The sequence below is a fragment of the Phyllobates terribilis genome, unplaced genomic scaffold, assembly GCF_046119375.1.
Source record: "Phyllobates terribilis strain yellow unplaced genomic scaffold, ASM4611937v1 Scaffold_2__4_contigs__length_985480577, whole genome shotgun sequence".
Taxonomy (NCBI): domain Eukaryota; kingdom Metazoa; phylum Chordata; class Amphibia; order Anura; family Dendrobatidae; genus Phyllobates; species Phyllobates terribilis.
The window spans coordinates 370,699,685-370,718,661 of NW_027362762.1; the positions used below are offsets into that span (position 1 = coordinate 370,699,685).

The window sequence follows — 18,977 nt, forward strand, 5'->3', positions numbered from 1 at the left end:
GGGGCACGGAAAAGTAATTTTATACACGCCTTTGTGACACAGTACAGTCCCTATCAAGGTGTGCATCGTTGAACTAGCTGCTGTGTGAAAGCGTCCCAACGACCACCGAGATCGTTGGTTAGATCGCTGGGGCGGCCGAAATCGTTGGGAAGTTCTGCATGTTTGACAGCTCCCCAGCAATCACGAAACGACTCTCCAGCGATCCCAAAACCGTGACGTAATAACGCTCTCGCTAGCGATTTCGTTATGTGTGACGGGGCCTTTAGACTTCCTGTGCTTTCAGGGAAAGTTGTCAGCAAGGCTGCATGTTATCATACCCAGGATAATAATGACTGATAACACCTCTGTACACAGCTGACAACACAGGCTCCACCATTCACAATAGGTGATGTCACAGCTCCCCTGACTTCCTCTCCCTTCACAACGGCCTTTGCCCATGCTCATTAGATTCTTCAATACTAAAGACAGGGTCAGAGTCTGTACATGTTGGCTAATGTACATGTACTTTACCGAAACACAATTAAGTTGGAGTCTAAAAAAGGGTCAATGTGAAAATTGCAAGATTTCTATTTTTAATAAAGAATGTGATATGATGAAAAATAAACATGGCCAGAAATTAAAAAAAATAAATAAAATAAACGTTTAACACAAAAATCTAATTTAAACAATAGGTAATTTCCTGATGATTTCTTCCCTTTAAGATGCTTTTAAGCTGTACAATTATCAATAAATGCTCTCCCTCCCTCCCCTGCCCCTCCCCGATTATTAATCAGATTCCACAGTTAAGCTGCCCCCGTTATGCCTCCATGTAGGAATAATGTCGTCCTCTTTGTGCCTCCATATAAAGCCACGTTCACACTATCCGTATTTGGTGAGTTTTTTACCTCAGTATTTGTAATCTAAAACCAGGAGTGGGTGATAAATACAGAAGTGGTGACGTGTTTCTATTACACTTTTCCTCTGACTGTTCCACTTCAGGTTTTGGCTTACACATACTGAGGTAAAAAACTCACCAAATACTGAATGTGTGAACGTGGCCTAATAACAACATTAACCCCTTCTGTGCATCCATGTTATAATAGTAACCCTTTTTGTGCCTCCATGTAATAACCCCTTCTGTGCCTCCATATAATAAGAAGAATGCCGATACATTTTAACATCCTTGGTTCTTGATTCATAACGAAGGTTAACATCAACCAATAAACTGGCAGTGGTGATTTATAATATAATTAATAATACCAACCTCTTCTGTGCCTCCATATAGTAATATTAACCCCTTCTGTGCCTCCATATAATAACAATAACCCGTTCTGTACCTCCATATATAATTCGCCTTTTGTGCTTGGCTCCATATAATAATGCCCCCGCTGTGCCTCCATATAGCGGTAATGACACCTTCTGTGCCTCCATGAAATACAAATAATCCCTTCTGTGCCATGATAGAGGAATAATATATATAAAGATTATTGTTAATTCCTTCTTTGTGTTTGTCTCCATAGAATACTAACACCACCACTGTGCCTCCATATAAGAGTAATAAGCTATGTATACCTCCCATATAATAACCCCTTCCATGCCTCTATATATTAACTCCTTCTGTGCCTCAGTAAATACAAATTACCCTTTCTGTCAGGGCTGTGGAGTCGGTAAGCCAAACCTCCGTCTCCACGACTCCGACTCCCTCATACATGGCTCATGCTTAAGTGATAAATTTACTGTAGCACAGATTCATCTCAGCTAAAAGTCTAGACCCTTAGATCAGGAATAGGACAGACATTTATAGGACATTTCATAACTTTCCCAAATTCTTATGAAAAAGTATTCCCCACAAACTGCATTGAACTACTGTACCCAATTTATTATATATTTTAGGAGTTGGAGTTGGTCCATTTTATACCTACTCCATGACTCCGACTCCACAGCCCTGCTTTCTGTGCCTCTGCATATGAATAATGGCCCCCTTATGTTCCTCCATATATTAATAATGCCCCTTGAGTGACTGGCTCCATGCGATAGTAATTCCCTTTTTGCATCTCTACATACAGTGGGGGAAATAAGTATTTGATCCCTTGCTGTTTTTGTAAGTTTGCCCACTGACAAAGACATGAACAGGCTATAATTTTTTAAGGGTAGGTTAATTTTGTACATTGAGAAATAGAATATATAAAAAAAAAATAATAAGAAAATCACATTGTATAAATTAGATAATTTTTTTGCATTTTGCGGAGAGAAATAAGTATTTGATCCTCCTACAAACCATTATGAGTTCTGACTCTTACAGACCAGTTAGACGTTCCTAATCCACTAGTTACCTGCATTAAAGACAGCTGTCTTACATAGTCACCTGTATAAAAGACTCCTGTCCACAGACTCAATTAATCAGTCAGACTGTAACCTCTACAACATGGGCAAGACCAAAGAGCTTTCTAAGGATGTCAGGGACAAGATCATAGACCTGCACAAAGCTGGAATGGGCTACAAAACAATAAGTAAGACGCTGGGTGAGAAGGAGACAACTGTTGGTGCAATAGTAAGAAAATGGAAGAAATACAAAATGACTGTCAATCGACATCGATCTGGGGCACCATGCAAAATCTCACGTCGTGGGGTATCCTTGATCATGAAGAAGGTGAGAGATCAGCCTAAAACTACATGGAAGGAACTTGTTAATGATCTCAAAGCAACTGGGACCACAGTCACCAAAAAAACATTGGTAACACATTACGCCTTAAAGGTTTAAAATCCTGCAGTGCCCGCAAGATCCCCCTGCTCAAGAAGGCAGATATGCAGGCCTGTCTGAAGTTTTCCAATGAACACCTGGATGATTCTGTGAGTCATTGGGAGAAGGTGCTGTGGTCAGAGGAGACAAAAATTGAGCTCTTTGGCATTAACTCAACTCGCCGTGTTTGGAGGAAGAGAAATGCTGCCTATGACCCAAAGAACACCGACCCCACTGTCAAGCTTGGAGGTGGAAACATTATGTTTTGGGGGTGTTTCTCTGCTAAGGGCACAGGACTACTTCACCGCATAAGTGGGAGAATGGATGGAGCCATGTACCGTAAAATCCTGAATGACAACCTCCTTCCCTCCACCCGGACATTAAAAATGGGTCGTGGCTGGGTCTTCCAGCAAAACAATGACCCAAAACCTACAGCCAAGGCAACAAAGGAGTGGCTCAAAAAGAAGCACATTAAGGTCATGGAGTGGCCAAGCCAGTCTCCAGATCTTAATCCCATAGAAAACTTATGGAGGGAGTTGAAGCTCCGAGTTGCCAAGCGACAGCCTCAAAATCTTAATGATTTAGAGATGATCTGTAAAGAGGAGTGGACCAAAATTCCTCCTCACATGTGCGCAAACCTCATCATCAACTACAAACAACGTCTGACTGCTGTGCTTGCCAACAAGGGTTTTGCCAAAAAGTATTAAGTGTTGTTTGCCAGAGGGATCAAATACTTATTTGTCACTGCAAAATGCAAATAAATGTATCTAATTTATACAATGATTTTTTGGGGGATATTCTATCTCTCAATGTTAAAATTTACCTACCCTTAAAATTATAGACTGTTCATGTCTTTGTCAGTGAGCAAACTTACAAAAACAGCAAGGGATCAAATAATTATTTCCTTCACTGTAATAGCTATGTCCCAGATTCTATGGCCTATATGTGTCCATTAAAAAAAAATTAAACGCGCCTAACCCTGATCTCACAATGAGCAATGCAGCTCTGCTTCTCCTTCCCACGGCTTTCTGCTTAGAGCAGTGATATTATCTTGCCACCTGACGTTTGCCACACAGACACAACTTCTAGTATGCCACAAGCCTAAAACAGTTTGTAACTTGCCAAAGTAAGTGGCGAGGCAGGGATTCAATGGCTTCTACTTCACCTAATGTTCGACTGTATATGTGTCCTGAGGATATGCATCTTGAGGCCGTAACGCCCTGGGGATCCGAGCAGGCTCCCTTCTCCCCCGATCATTGTCATGTCCTCTGCAACTGTAATAGCTACACCACTGTTCTCTGAATCTTTTCTCAATACGTCTAGCTGGTCTGAGTGGCTCTTCATGGCGCATCTGGTTTTCTCACTTCAATGTCTATATAACTTGTGACCTAATTCAGCTCCAAAGTCTCATCAGACAATATGATATACTGGGTGTGGATAATACTGACTTGACCCATTTCTTGGGCCTCTGTAGCATCAGTACATTTAAGCACTTGTTGACTACAGTTGATCTTCCCTATCTTGTGAGATCTTGCAGGTCTTGTCCTGCTGCTTAAAGGTGACACCCTATTGTCATACAGTTACCTAACTCCTGGCCCTCAAAAGATCTCGCCCCCTCCCTTCCATGCCTAAAGAAACGAGTTCTTTATCTCATTTATGTAACAAGATATACTGTAAATGTGTGACAGGTGTGTTCCACCTTTGAGACCCACATCTATGTTTAGAATGAGGGTCCATAGCTTGTTTGGCAACTCCCACAGAAGTGAATAGCGAGAAGTTTGCTTGCTCATAAACTTCCTCATTTAAGGTGGCCACAAGAAGAGGGATGGGAATTCATTCTGAATCTCAAGGTTCCCGAGGTAGAACCCCTTTCTATTAGACATTTATTACAAGTCCACTGGATAAATGTCTAAAATAAGAATACTGTAAGCTTGTAGATTTAAAAAAAAAAAAAAAAGTAGTTTGCCAGATTACTTCTCTAGTCACCATCTTTGGTAAACCAGTCTAGTGTTCAGCATTTCTCACCAAGCATTTTGATCTCTTGTATTCTTTAGCTGCCCCAGAATTATTAAGAACAAGATGTTTCAAAAGACTATATTAAGGAGCTTTACAAGATAGATAAACATTGGTCTATTTATACTAAACACGAAATTTATATTTGTTCACATATATTACATGGTGAAACTTATCTGTCACAATATTTCACAATACAGAATACATGCTTTATTAAAGTGGTTGTCTGGGACTTTTACATTGCTGGTCTATCCTTTATAGGTCATCAGTGTCTGATTGATTGGTGGGAGTGTGACACCTGGCATCCCTGCCAATCAGCTGTTCCCGGTACTAGCAGTTACCTGTATGTGCCCAGTTGCAGAGTTGCACAACTTCTGCTGTATAGTGGCCACGACCGGCTACTGCATATCTGCCCCCAATTCGAATTAATAGGTGGTGGATGTTCAGATCTTGGCCATGGCTACTATGCAGTTGATGGAGCTGTGCTGTGCAGCTCCGCAATAGAGCTCATTCGTTAGGGCCGTCATTGGGAACAACTGATCAGTGGGGATGCTGGGTATTGCACCCCCACCGATCAGACATTGATGACCTATCCTAAGGATAGGCGATGAATATTAAAGTCCGGGACAACCCCTTTAAGTAGATTTCTTAGACTAGATGAGGCTTGTTCATATTTCATTATAAATGCGATCGTTTCATGTTTGCTGTTTCTTTTAAGTCTTCTCTTTAGTATTCTTGTGCCTTGGTGATTTAGATTAATTTCCCATGCCTGCCTGTTCATAGGACAGATTTGGAAGGTGATAAAAGACTAATAGATATTGACATATTGCTCCATCTCGCCATAGATTACTGCTAATGCAAATACAATAATTATGCCTGAGGAAGATAAATAGTTGCCTGGTATCTAAATAATGATTTGTGCTTTATTATTACGCAATTAAAACCAAGTTGCTCAGTTGCCTTGAAGTGCTTACCCATGTAGTATTCCTCCAATAGCTGAGTGCATCTTTATATATGTGTTAACTAGGATATAACGAGATTATCTACTAATAACCAATCATCAGTCCGTAATTTCTGTAATAACTGATTCATTCATTGTGCATTTTATTAGCTCTCAAATAACAGTTTTGCTTGTAGAGAAATGAGCCTTTGAGTCCTCACCTCAGGTCCGTCCCTTTCTTTCCTAGGCTTATCGACAGAGATTGTAAATGTTCTTTTTGTTAGCGTGCATTATAGTGCATTGCTAAATGTCAAGGAAGAGCACTAATTCTTATGTGTTTCACAGAGATGATGAGCATTTGCTTATCCAGCACTACTGCCAAAGCTTGAACCAAGAGTCCCCACTAAGTCAGCCCCGAAGCCCTGCCCAAATACTTATCTCTTTGGAGAGTGAAGAGCGAGGGGAGCTTGAACGAATCCTCGCTGACTTGGAAGAAGAAAACAGGTGTGTATATTATCCCAAATATCTGGATGTGGAAGTTCCCTGTTGTGTTCAGATACAACACAGACAGAATTGTATTATAATAGCTAGTCACATCTAGAGGTTTATAGAGTAACTGTAACTTTGGGATACATTTCCCAGATGACTTTCTTATTATACTCCTAAAATTTCAGATGAGTCTTTCAGACAATTCTCTATGTTAAACGAAGCAGAAATCAGACTGCATAATTGTACCTGCAAATCAGAAGCCTGAAATAGATTTATAAGATTTGTTTAGTGCCAACTCCAAAGTGTGATTTCCTTCAGCTAAGATTGCAGGCAGAAAAACAAAGATGTGCTAGCAGAACATGTCTCCAAGAAAAATCACAAGTCTCCAAATACTGTTTGTCTGAGAAGGGCCAACTGAGATCAATACATAGTCAGAGAAGCCAAAAGTATTATGGTTTTAAGTGTAAATGGCATCTGTTATTAGATGACTCCCGTGTTGTTAGGACATTTATCCATGGGAACATCCACAACAACCAGACGGCCTGATAGTCCTCCGAACAAGTCGGCATTATGAAACAAGTCTTCGCTAATTATATACTTTGAAAGGATGCAATAGTTTGCCATGTTCATCTGGAATACCATACAGTCACATAGCCTCAGGAATAGGGCCTTTCTGTGAAGTGTGAATGCACACATGGACTTCATCTTGGTTGGTGTATTTGATAGATGTTCTATCAACAACGCCTGTGTCTGGTGACCGATGGCCATTAAGAACCTAGCTCTACCTAATTTTAGTGCCCCATAAAGAATTTTTATGTACGGTACATTGATGCTCTAAGCATTCAGGCCCCTATTCATTAAGGAATTGTCACCAGAATTCTGTTGTAAAATTCCTTGAGATGGCTCTAATTTTTGTGACTTATGGCATTTTCACGCCAGTCCCCACCAGCTCCTTCAAAGTGGATGGAGATGGGCGGGAAGGGGTATGAAAAACCTGCTCAGCAAATTTATCATCATTTACACCACAAAAGTGGCATATATTACCCAGAAATGTACGCCAGCCTTTGGTACACCCTCCTAATGAATTTGGCACATCTTACACCAGCGCTTCCTTCATTAAGACTGATGCATGAACCAATGTTAATTTATTTGGGACTAAATGCAGTAATTATTCATTGTGGATAGTCGTTTTGTTGATACATATGATAACTATATAAAGCTTTATACTAATAAAAATATATTTGTTTCTTCAGTTCATGAGTAGTTGAAAACTCGTGTCATTCTGTTTTCCACTTTTTTTTTACTTGAAAAACAGAAATTTACAGTCTGAATATGATAGACTGAAGGAGCAGCATGATCATAAGGGATTGTCCCCACTACCTTCCCCTCCAGAAATGATGCCAGCCTCCCCACAGAGTCCACGAGATGCAGAACTCATAGCAGAAGCCAAGTTACTGCGCCAGCACAAAGGACGTCTGGAAGCCAGAATGCAGATACTGGAAGATCACAACAAGCAACTGGAGTCACAGTTACATCGGCTTAGACAGTTGCTAGAGCAGGTATGCCAATAGAAGCTCCAAGGTGGTCCACAAATGAGTGCATTGCTTCATATCATACACATTAATTAATTTTCCTAGAGAAATTACTGGTAGACTGATGATGGATGACTAACAGGGTAATCTCCCTCCTAAATTCTTATCAAGTTTCTAGTATGAAGGATACATTGTTGTATAATTAAACACATACAGCAAACAGTAGGAGAGGCGATACTTGAGTGGCAGCAGTGACACTGAATAATAGTACTTATGTATCGCCATTATAGTGTCCCTCAGGGCTCACCAGAACACCTCATATATTTTTTTTGTATTGTAATACATTCTGAAGTTAATAAGCGGAAAAGGACTTATTTTCATGGGAGATGTCGATCGTGCGTGTCAGATTTCATTTTCTTGATCAGGTCTATATGAGAAAATGAATATAGGGCACATTTCCTCGGATGAATGGGAAGATATTATAAATCTCCTGGAAAGGTATCGATTAATGTGTCACAGAGAAGATCCCAACTATTTATTATTCATAGAGCATATAGAACTCCAAAAATGATGCTTAAAATGAACCTCAGACAGGATGACCAATGTACAAGATGTAGCGAGGAAGTGGCAGACTTGGTTCATATGTTCTGGTCATGTCATAGACTTGGGGAATTATGGGACGATGTGGATCGGCTGGTACAGTGGGGAAAATACGTTTTTGATACACTGCTGATTTTGCTAGTTTTCCCACCTGCAAAGAATGGAGAGGTCTGTAATTTGTAAGACAGAATCTGAAAAAAAAATCCCAAAAATCACATTGCATGATTTTTAAATAATTAATTTGCATTTTATTGCATGAAATAAGTATTTGATACAATAGAAAAAACGAACTTAATATTTGGTACAGAAACCTTTGTTTACAATTACAGAGGTCAGACATTTCCTGTAGTTCTTGACCAGGTTTGCACACTCTGCAGTAGGGATTTTGGCCCACTCCTCCATACAGATCTTCTCCAGATCTTTCAGGTTTCGTGAGCTGTCGCTGGGCAACATTGAGTTTCAGTTCTCTACAAAGATTGTTGGCCAAAATCTCACAATACATGACCCCATCCATCCCTCCCTTCAATACGGTTCAGTCGTCCTGTCCCCTTTGCAGAAAAGAACCCCAAAGTATGATGTTTCCCCCACCATGCTTCACGGTTGGGACGGTGTTCTTGGGGTTGTACTCATCCTTTTTCCTCCAAACACAGCAAGTGGAGTTGATACCAAAAAGTTCTACTTTGGTCTCATCTGACCACATGACCTTCTTCCCATGCCTCCTCTGGATTATCCAGATTGTCATTGGCGAACTTCAAACGGGCCTGTACATGTGCTGGTGTGAGCAGGGGGACCTTGCATATCCTGCAGGATTTTAATCCATGATGGCGTGGTGTGTTACTAACTGTAATGTTTGAGACTATGGTCCTAGCTCTCTTCAAGTCATTGACCAGGTCCTCCCATGTAGGTTCTGGGCTTATTCCTGACCTTTCTCAGAATCATCCGTACCCCACAAGGCGAGATCTTGCATGGAGCCCCAGACCGAGGAAAATTGACAGTCATCTTGTGTTTCTTGCATTTTCTAATAATTGCACCAATAGTTGTTGCCTTCTCAACAAGCTGGATGACTATTGTCCTGTAGCCCATCCCAGCCTTGTGCAGGTCTACAATTTTGTCCCTGGTGTCCTTAGACAGCTATTTGGTCTTGGCCATGGTGGAGAGATTGGAGTGTGATTGATTATGTGGACAGGTGTCTTTAATACAGGCAATGAGTTTAAACAGGTGCTGTTAATACAGGTAATGAGTGCAGAGTAGGAGGGCTTCTTAAAGAAAAACTAACAGGTCTGTGAGAGCCAGAATTCTTGCTGATTAGTAGATGATCAAATACTTATTTCATGCAATAAAATACAATTTAATTAATTAAAAATCATACAATGTAAATTTCTTGATTTTCTTTATAAATTCTGCCTCTCACAATTGAAGTGTACTTAGGATAAAAATTACAGACCTCTCCATTCTTTGCAGGTGGGAAAACTTGCAAAATTGGCAGTGTATCAAATACTTATTTTCCCCACTGTTTTATAACATTCGACTGTCTCTGAATGCCAAATTTTGTGTTTTAGCGTGTGGTGGAGATATTGGAGCCTCTCCTCCACTACAACTGGCAATAGGAAAAAATTCTCTACCCCACAAAGTCTATCGCTAAACATTGGCTGTCCAATACTCCACCCACAATAGAAGAAGTAGCCCTGTGCCTAAATACTACTATTTTAATGGAGAAAAAAGGTTTATATTAAGAGTGGGGACATAGCCAAATTTGAGAAGCAGTGGGTAGACTGGATTAAATGCCCAACTGTGGTATTCTCAGTTAACTCTTGTACCACTGGAGAAACAACTTATTTTCTCCTGAACACAGAAAAATTGGTCTTTATCTGTATGTACTTTTATTGGTCTGCATTCAGAACAAGGGTGGGTGGTTGTTGGGGTGGAAATACACAGGTTGGGGGTAGGGGTTTGTCGTCATTTATAGCCAATATCTGAAGTGAATGTGATGCGCCGTGGGGTACTCGGTAGCCAGGCTGGTCGATGCTGGAGGATGTCACTGGCAGTGACCCAGTCCGTGACCCAGGGCTGTCAATAAAAGGGGATTATAGTTTTTATAGTTTAATGTTCGTGACGCCACCTGTGGTATGCGGCAATATGGGGCCGCCGCTGCGGTGCAGATCCTCTGGAGCTGATGGTGACGCAGTAGAGTTGGGATTGCTCTCCACAAGCAGAGCTTAGCTCCAGGGCAGGAAATGGTGATGTTATAGATGTTGCTGTGCAATGTAGTGCAGGAGATGGCGCAGATAATAACTAGTCCACAACTTAATGGCAGTTTCCTCTTATCTTTACTTGCGGTGGTTAGGCAAACCGGGGCACGGGTACTAGCTTGTAGTAGAGGCCCGGGCGGCCTAGAAACAGGTTAGGAATCCACCTCACCAGGTGAAGTTGGAGGCCTTCCCTTTACGCCAATCTCTTTGACCCTGCTGCTTATAGCTGTGCTGTGGCCCTCGTCCCTGAGTAAAACTTCTTTGTGCTCACCCATATGGCAGGCAGCTTGGGCCTTCCTGGAGTGTAGCTCCCACGTGGCGGTTCTGGGCCCTATGTGCTGCTGAGCCTCCAGGCGTCTGATGGGGCCAGGAGACCTGCAGTCTCCTGCCCTCCGGTTTCTGCTGCTGGGCCTTCAGTGCCCCTCAACCTCGGACTCTTGTGTCCGGTTCTTCTACACTCCTCTCTGGGGTGAGCTGCCGTGCAGCTCCACTCCCCAGGTCTTTCCTCGTCGCTGTCCTGACTTCAACTCCTCTCACTAACTCTAACTAACCCTGCCCCCAGTTTCCAGTTGCTAAGGGGAGGAGCTCCCATTTCTGGTCTGGAGCCAGGAAGTGTTGCATGCTAGTATACCTGATTACGGGACGCCTGCTTGCTTCCAGGCATGGCATCACCCCTTGTGAGGGAGGCAATGCCACTGTGGCAACCGGACTCCTGGTGTGCCACATATGCTCTTTTCATATGCTGTATGCTATTATGTATTTTCTTTTATATTGTTTGCAAATATCAAGGTACTCCTCTGATCTGGTACTTTATACAGTTATATGAAAAAGTTTGGGCACCCCTATTAATCTTAAGCTTATTGTTTTATAAAAATTGATGTTTTTGCAACAGCTATTTCAGTTTGATATATGTAATAACTGTTGGACACAGTAATGTTTCTGCCTTGAAATGAGGTTTATTGTACTAACAGAAAATGTGCAATCTGCATTCAAACAAAATTTGACAGGTGCATAAGTATGGGCACCTCACCAGAAAAGTGGCATTAATATTTAGTAGATTCTCCTTTGCAAAAATAACAGCCTCTAGTCGCTTCCTGTAGCTTTTAATGATTTCCTGGATCCTGGATGAAGGTATTTTTGACCATTCCTCTTTACAAAACAATTCCAGTTCAGTTAAGTTTGATGGTCGCCGAGCATGGACAGCCCTCTTCAAATGATCCCACAGATGTTCAATGATATTCAGGTCTGGGGACTGGGATGACCATTCCAGAACATTGTAATTGTTCCTCTGCATGAATGCCTGAGTAGATTTGGAGCGGTGTTTTGGATCATTGTCTTGCTGAAAGATCCATCCCCTGCGTAACTTCAACTTTATCACTGATTCTTGAACATTATTGTCAAGAATCTGCTAATACTGAGTGGAATCCATGCGTCCCTCAACTTTAACAAGATTCCCGGTGCCGGCATTGGCCACACAGCCCCAAAGCATGATGGAACCTCCACCAAATTTTACTGTGGGTAGCAAGTGTTTTTCTTGGAATGCTGTGTTTTTTTGCCGCCATGCATAACGCCTTTTTGTATGACCAAACAACTCAATCTTGGTTTCATCAGTCCACAGGACCTTCTTCCAAAAAGAAATTGGCTTCTCCAAATGTGCTTTTGCATACCTCAGCCGACTCTGTTTGTGGCATGCTTGCAGAAACGGCTTCTTTCGCATCACTCTCCCATACAGCTTCTCCTTGTGCAAAGTGCGTTGTATAGTTGACCGATGCACAGTGACACCATCTGCAGCAAGTTGATGCTGCAGCTCTCTGGAGGTGGTCTGAGGATTGTCCTTGACTGATCTCACCATTCTTCTTCTCTGCCTTTCTGATGATTTTCTTGGCCTGCCACTTCTGGCCTTAACAAGAACTGTCCCTGTGTTCTTCCATTTCCTTACTATGTTCCTCACAGTGGAAACTGACAGGTTAAATCTCTGAGACAGCTTTTTGTATCCTTCCCCTAAACAACTATGTTGAATAATCTTTGTTTTCAGATCATTTGACAGTTGTTTTGAGGAGCCCATGATGCCACTCTTCAAAGGAGATTCAAACAAGAGAACAACTTGCAAGTGGCCACTTTAAGTAGCTTTTCTCATGATTGCATACACCTGGCTATGAAGTTCAAAGCTCAATGAGGTTACTAAACCAAAAAAAGTGCTTTAGTAAGTCAGTAAAAAGTAGGTAGGAGTATTTAAAACAAGAAAATAAGGGTGCCCATACTTATGCACCTGTCAAATTTTGTTTGAATGCAGATTGCACATTTTCTGTTAGTACAATAAACCTCATTTCAAGGCAGAAATATTACTGTGTCCAACAGTTATTACATATATCAAACTGAAATAGCTGTTGCAAAAACATCAATTTTTATAAAACATTAAGCTTAAGATTAATAGGGGTGCCCAAACTTTTTCATATAACTGTATATTGCTATGTTTATACCTCAACAAAAAGTTTTGATAAAAAAATATATATTTATCGATTAGCATATGTTTAACGTGGCAAAATCTGGTGCTGTAAATAAACCCTTCAGCTATAACTCCAGATTAGCGTTCAAGACATTTATAAACGTATTTATAAAGTTTAGGGCTTTTTACATGGCGAGATAGTGACCCGAATAATTGTTCACAATCACTGCCATTTTTAAACATACTGCGATTGAACAAAAAATCACAATTCGTCCATTTGGTGTGATTCAGATCTTCTATGTTGATATTTATCAGCGTGCCCTCTCATATAAATCGGCACGTGCCTGTACCTTGTAAGGGAAGCTGTATAATGGGAGGGACATGAATGAATGTTCACACCAAAATCCTCACAATTATATAATAAGGGAGCAAAAAACTTTACATAATCAACCGATTTTAACAGCAATTTGTCGCTAAAGCCACTTTTTAAGTAATTTCTAAAAATATTTTTATGTATTGTTTTTTAGTCAGCCGGTTCTTGAATATTTTTATGTAATTGACTCAAATTTAGACTTTACTTGGGACTTAAGACACTTTTATGCGATTGCTTTATACAATGATCTGAAGGTTAGTCTTACATTTTATCGCTAAATTTGTCTTTTAATTTCCAGAAAAGGAAATGTTGTGCTATGGGTCACTGCTTTGCCCTTGTGGGATCATATGACAACCCAAAATAACCTGAACAGGGATGCTAATGTTTAGTTTAATATATAATCACAATGTAGCATTGGATAATCCACCCTTGACAGAGAGGTCAGGTTAATAAGTATACAAGGGAAATAAAGTTTGTGGTCATTTGTGGCCATTATAATATCAGGATTCTCCCGGATTATAAATTCCCATTATCCAGACTATAATGGGGCCTGATTTGTATGAAATCAATGATGTCTGGTCTTTCCGAGGAACAACTACTGCAGCACAAAAGAGGAGCCGACAATGGGATGCTCTAGTAGTAGCGGAGGGGAAATTAGAGTTAATCACTTATCTCCCTCCTTGCTTTTCTTCTTCCAAGCAGCATGTACTCACTAAAGGGATGCAATCTTGACATGTGTTGTATGTGACACTCATTGTTTAGTCTGAAAATCATTGATTATTTGACTGCAGATTCCTGCAAGCAGAAACCTTTATTTCGTTTTTTTCTTGTGTTTTAGCCGCAAGCTGAGGCAAAGGTCAATGGTACAACATTTTCCTCTCCTACTCCCTCGCTGCAGAGATCAGAGAGCAACCAGCCCATGTTGCTTCGTGTAGTTGGCAGCCAAACATCTGAAACCATGGGTAAGAATTTTAGCTACAACAGAAAAATGCTTGCTCTCACCAGCAAAAAGGTTCATGAAACATTTATCACTTCCAGACCTAGGTTTTCATGTTTTTATATGCTAATGTTTCCAGTGGATTAAAGGAAAGCATACAAGTTGGGATCAAAAATAAATCTTTTTAATTAAAGGATGCAGTATCTCTCATGTTAACTAATTATGTTGCCTTAGTGTCATATATGTCAGGACAAACCTCTTGCAAATGTGCTATTACAGCATATGGACATCATAGAGTGTATAAACTCAACTGAATCAGATGAACAGTCAGTTGATTTGTCAGGTGCTATATTTATGTAGGGAAATGTCCTCACTGGACAAACCTTTTTAAACATCTGAAACCATTCAGTGTTCGTTTGTAATGTGGCTATTTATTGTCCACAGACAGCAAGAAATGCATAGAATTCAGTGGTTTTACTTGCATTAGTAGCCTAAGATTTGTGCTCTCCTGGTCTGGTATCCGATCCGACCTTGCGTAACAACTGGGCCAGGGCTGTCTTCACTTCTGTGGCCAAAATCCTGTACCTCTTGCACCTCTAGCCTCCCATTACCCAAGCAGCACCCAGTATGCTGGGCTGAAGATGCAGGACGCAGAAGTGATGATTGCCCTGGTCTGGCTGCCATAGAAGACCATACTGGAAGCTGGACAAGGCCATTAAGAATCTTTTTGCTCAACTCTGTAGTCGTTTTGATATATCACTAGTAGTTTAGTGTTAGTGACATATTGTTTTCTTTGGTGTGGATGTGTGAACTGGCTGTTGGGTGCGCTTAGCTAATTGTTATCCTATTGCAATAGGTAAGTGGACAAGCGAGTGTGAGAAGCAGCATTCCCCTTTGTAGTCTCTTCCAAGTCACGTGTGCAGCTAGAGGCCGGTGTTCATGACATTGTCTATCGTTGCAGGCATAAGGTAGTGGCTGGAAAATTATAGCCTGGGGAACAGGCTCAAAGCACTGGCCCAGAAGTGCCGCGGCCCCTCCATGGGCTCGAGTCTAGTGTATCACTTGACCCTTGTACAAGATGCGGCTCCAAATAACTCCTTTATTTAACTCATGTTTAAGTGAAAATGGTCTTTCTTAGGTCTATACTGGATCTAGATAGGCCAAGAAACTATCTGCTGACACTGCCTTCCTTATATACACTGCACATACTAGCACTCAAATACTTTTGTCATAGTGTATGTTACTTTGAAAGGAAGTAGAGCGTTGTATGCAAATGTGAACAGAGCATAGAGCTAGTTTTCAGAAAAGGTGTACTATTGTATTTAATAGGTATATAGAAGTTGCATGTATCAACTTGGATTAACTTATGATTTACAATTTTATGATGGGTTGCTACAGGCTGTTTGAAGCAGGATCAGGAGCTGAGCTTACCAAGCATATGCCCTATCCTCTGGATCTCCTCATACCTTTCCAACCGGACATTCAGCGTCTCCCACTCCCACACTACCTCCTCACCCAGCCCCCTGTCTGTTGGAGTCCCTCAAGGCTCTGCCCTAGGAACCATACTCCTCTCAATCTATACCCTTGGCCTGGGACAGCTCATAAAATCTCATTGCTTCTAGTACCATCTGTACGCTGATGACACCCAGATCTACCTCTCTGGCCCAGATGTCACCTCTTCACCTCTCTGCTGTCCAGAATCCCAGCATGTCTAGCAGCCATATCCTTCTTCTTCTCCTCCCTCTTCCTCAAGCTCAATGTGGACAAAACTGAACTCCTCATCTTTCCCTCATCTCGCATATCTTCCCCACCTGACCTTTTCTATCACAATAAATGACATCAGACTTTCCCCTGTACCATAAATCCGTTGCCTCGGAGTAACCCGTGACTCTGCCCTGTCCTTCAAACCCCACATCCAAGCTCTTGCCACGTCCTGTCGCCTCCAGCTCAAAAATATTTCCAGAAACCGTGCTTTCCTCAACCCTCAATCTACTAAACTGCTTGTGCATGCCCTCATCAACTCCCGCCTCGACTACTGCAACATCCTCCTCTGTGGCCTTCCTGCTAACACTCTCACACCCCTCCAGTCCATGCTTAACTCTGCTGCGCGACTAGTTCATCTCTCGCCTCTGCTATCCCCCTTTGCAAATCCCTTCACTGGCTCCCAATTCCCCAGCGTATCCAATTCAAACTACGAACACTGACCTACAAAGCAATCCATAACCTCTCTCCTCCGTACATCTCTGAACTAATCTCCCGATACATTCACTTACATAATCTCCGGTCCTCCCAAGACCTCCTTCTCTCCTCCACACTTATTCGTTCCTCACCCAGTCGCCTCCAAGGTTTCTCCCGAATATCCCCTATCCTATAAAAGTCTGTGCCTCAACACGTCCAGTTATCCACCACATTTGGATCCTTCAGACGGAACCTGAAAACCCATCTCTTCAAACAAGCTTACTGCCTGCCATGACCTTGCTTGCTGCCACCTCAACAACACTAGAGCTACCGCAACCCCCCAACCTACTGTCTCCTTCACCGTTCCTGTAGAATGTAAGCTCGCAAGGGCAGGGTCATCTTCCCTCTGTAGCAGTCTATCATTGTTAGTTTGTTTACTGTAAGATATATCTATATTTGGTATGTAACCCCTTCTTATGTAGAGCGCCATGGAATCAATGGCGCTATATAAATAATAATAATATGCCAGCTGTGCTAAATAGCCGGCATCTTCCTGTAATTGCAGCTACCGGAGCTTGCTTCAGTCACTGCAATTTAACCTTTTTATTGACACTGTCCATCATTGACAATGGCATATAAATGATACCATTACCAGTGTGCTGAAGGCCCCCAGTAACTTCCATCCTAGCCCTCCTGTGGAGTTCAGCCACAAACTGGGTTTCATAGGAAAACTGCAATTTCACTATATGCTGCAATATTGAAGTATTTCAGTATATATTATAAGCAACCAATTGTCTGCAGATTCAAGTCCTTTAAGAAAGTAAAGTAAAAATTAAAAGAAATGTATGAAAAAATTAAATACAAAAGTTTAAATCACACACAATAATCCTTAAGCAAATGAATGTCCTTACTGCAGCATTTCACTGTGGTAATGCCTATAATCAATAGCGGAGATCATTATTTCTATGGCAACAAGAGATGTATTTAGAGTGTGAAAAATATGCATACCAATTCATCTCCAATATTATCCCCGGCCTTCACAGAACATCGATTTCTAATGTAAGTAAAGAATAATGCATGCTTGTCGAAATGTTTTATATCTTAATATGAGTGTGCTTATCCACATATACAGTCATGTGATGTACTCCAGTGGTTCCTCATATCACAATGAAGCATGTCTACCTATAGGCTGGGGGCATAAAAGACGTTGCTCCATCGTAAAGATGCAGCATTAATAGAAAACTGAAAATATAAGTAAAATCCTTTGTCAGTTGCATTTATGTTTGATTAGACTATAGAGTTTTACATTTTTGTTAACTTTGTCTCTAAAATGATGAGTAGGTGTTAGGTAATTTCATTTACAATATAAGGTTTAAACCTCATGTAATGCACACGCCCGGGCTGAGTGGCGTGTGCGTGTATATGTAGTGATTCCACTGGACCGTGCCGGAGAGTGAATACCTGGAGGGGCGTAACTAAGTATCCACCCGATCCGACCAGGGTCGCACGACGGCATACGACGCCAGTGCACCAAGGAGGAACCGAGCAGAGGGACCAGGTGCTACTCCAGGACAGACCCCGGACACGGCTGTTGACCCACACAGGGGAATACAGGAACAGGCAGGTTAGGCTGGCACACAGACTGCTGGGTATAGGCAGACACAGCTGGTATGCAGACTGGCGGATGCTGGTAAGCACGACTGGTATGCAGGCAGGGAGGTACTGGCAGGTACGACAGGTTGGAGCACCGAGTGGATAGGACCCAGTACAGACTGGGACTCAGGAACAGAACCGCAGATGCGGTGGACAAACAGCAGAGTGAGGCCGCCCAGAGCGGCGAGCAAGAGCAGAACAAGACGAGACCTCCTGGAGCGGTGAGCGAGAGAAGAGCAGGACAAGGCCGCCTGGAGCGGTGAGCGAGAGAGGAGCAGGACGAGACTGCCGAAACAGCGAGCAAAGGGTCAGAGCAGAGCGAGACTGCCGGAGCAGCGAGCAAAGGGTCAGAGCAGAGCGAGACTGCCGGAGCAGCGAGCAAAGGGTCAGAGCAGAGCGAGACTGCCGGAGCAGCGAGCAAAGGGTCAGAGCAGAGCGAGACTGCCGGAGCAGCGAGCAAAGGGTCAGAGCAGAGCGAGACTGCCGGAGCAGCGAGCAAAGGGTCAGAGCAGAGCGAGACTGCCGGAGCAGCGAGCAAAGGGTCAGAGCAGAGCGAGACTGCCGGAGCAGCGAGCAAAGGGTCAGAGCAGAGCGAGACTGCCGGAGCAGCGAGCAAAGGGTCAGAGCAGAGCGAGACTGCCGGAGCAGCGAGCAAAGGGTCAGAGCAGAGGGGACAGGGCTCTGTACACACTGAACAGACTGGAAGGAAAAGGCAGAACCAGGTACACACAGGATACTTGCAATGAAGTAGCGAGTGGACTCTAAACTCACAAACGGGAGTACAGGGACGAGTAGGAGTTAGGTATGGGATCAGATCCTGCAGGAAAAGGGAAGGTACGGACATAGAG

The 18,977-nt window shown here is 42.3% G+C and overlaps 1 protein-coding gene across 15 annotated transcripts in view; it reads left to right on the forward strand.

Moving 5' to 3' along the window:
- Nucleotides 1-18,977, forward strand: part of DMD (dystrophin) — a 3,940,859-nt gene that overhangs the window by 3,886,935 nt on the left and 34,947 nt on the right. For all 15 annotated transcript variants that reach the window (XM_073664716.1, XM_073664719.1, XM_073664714.1 and 12 more), the window contains 3 exons: nt 6,018-6,176; nt 7,477-7,720; nt 14,200-14,323. In XM_073664716.1, coding sequence (XP_073520817.1) covers nt 6,018-6,176; nt 7,477-7,720; nt 14,200-14,323 — 527 coding nt within the window. The remainder of the gene's footprint in view (nt 1-6,017; nt 6,177-7,476; nt 7,721-14,199; nt 14,324-18,977) is intronic.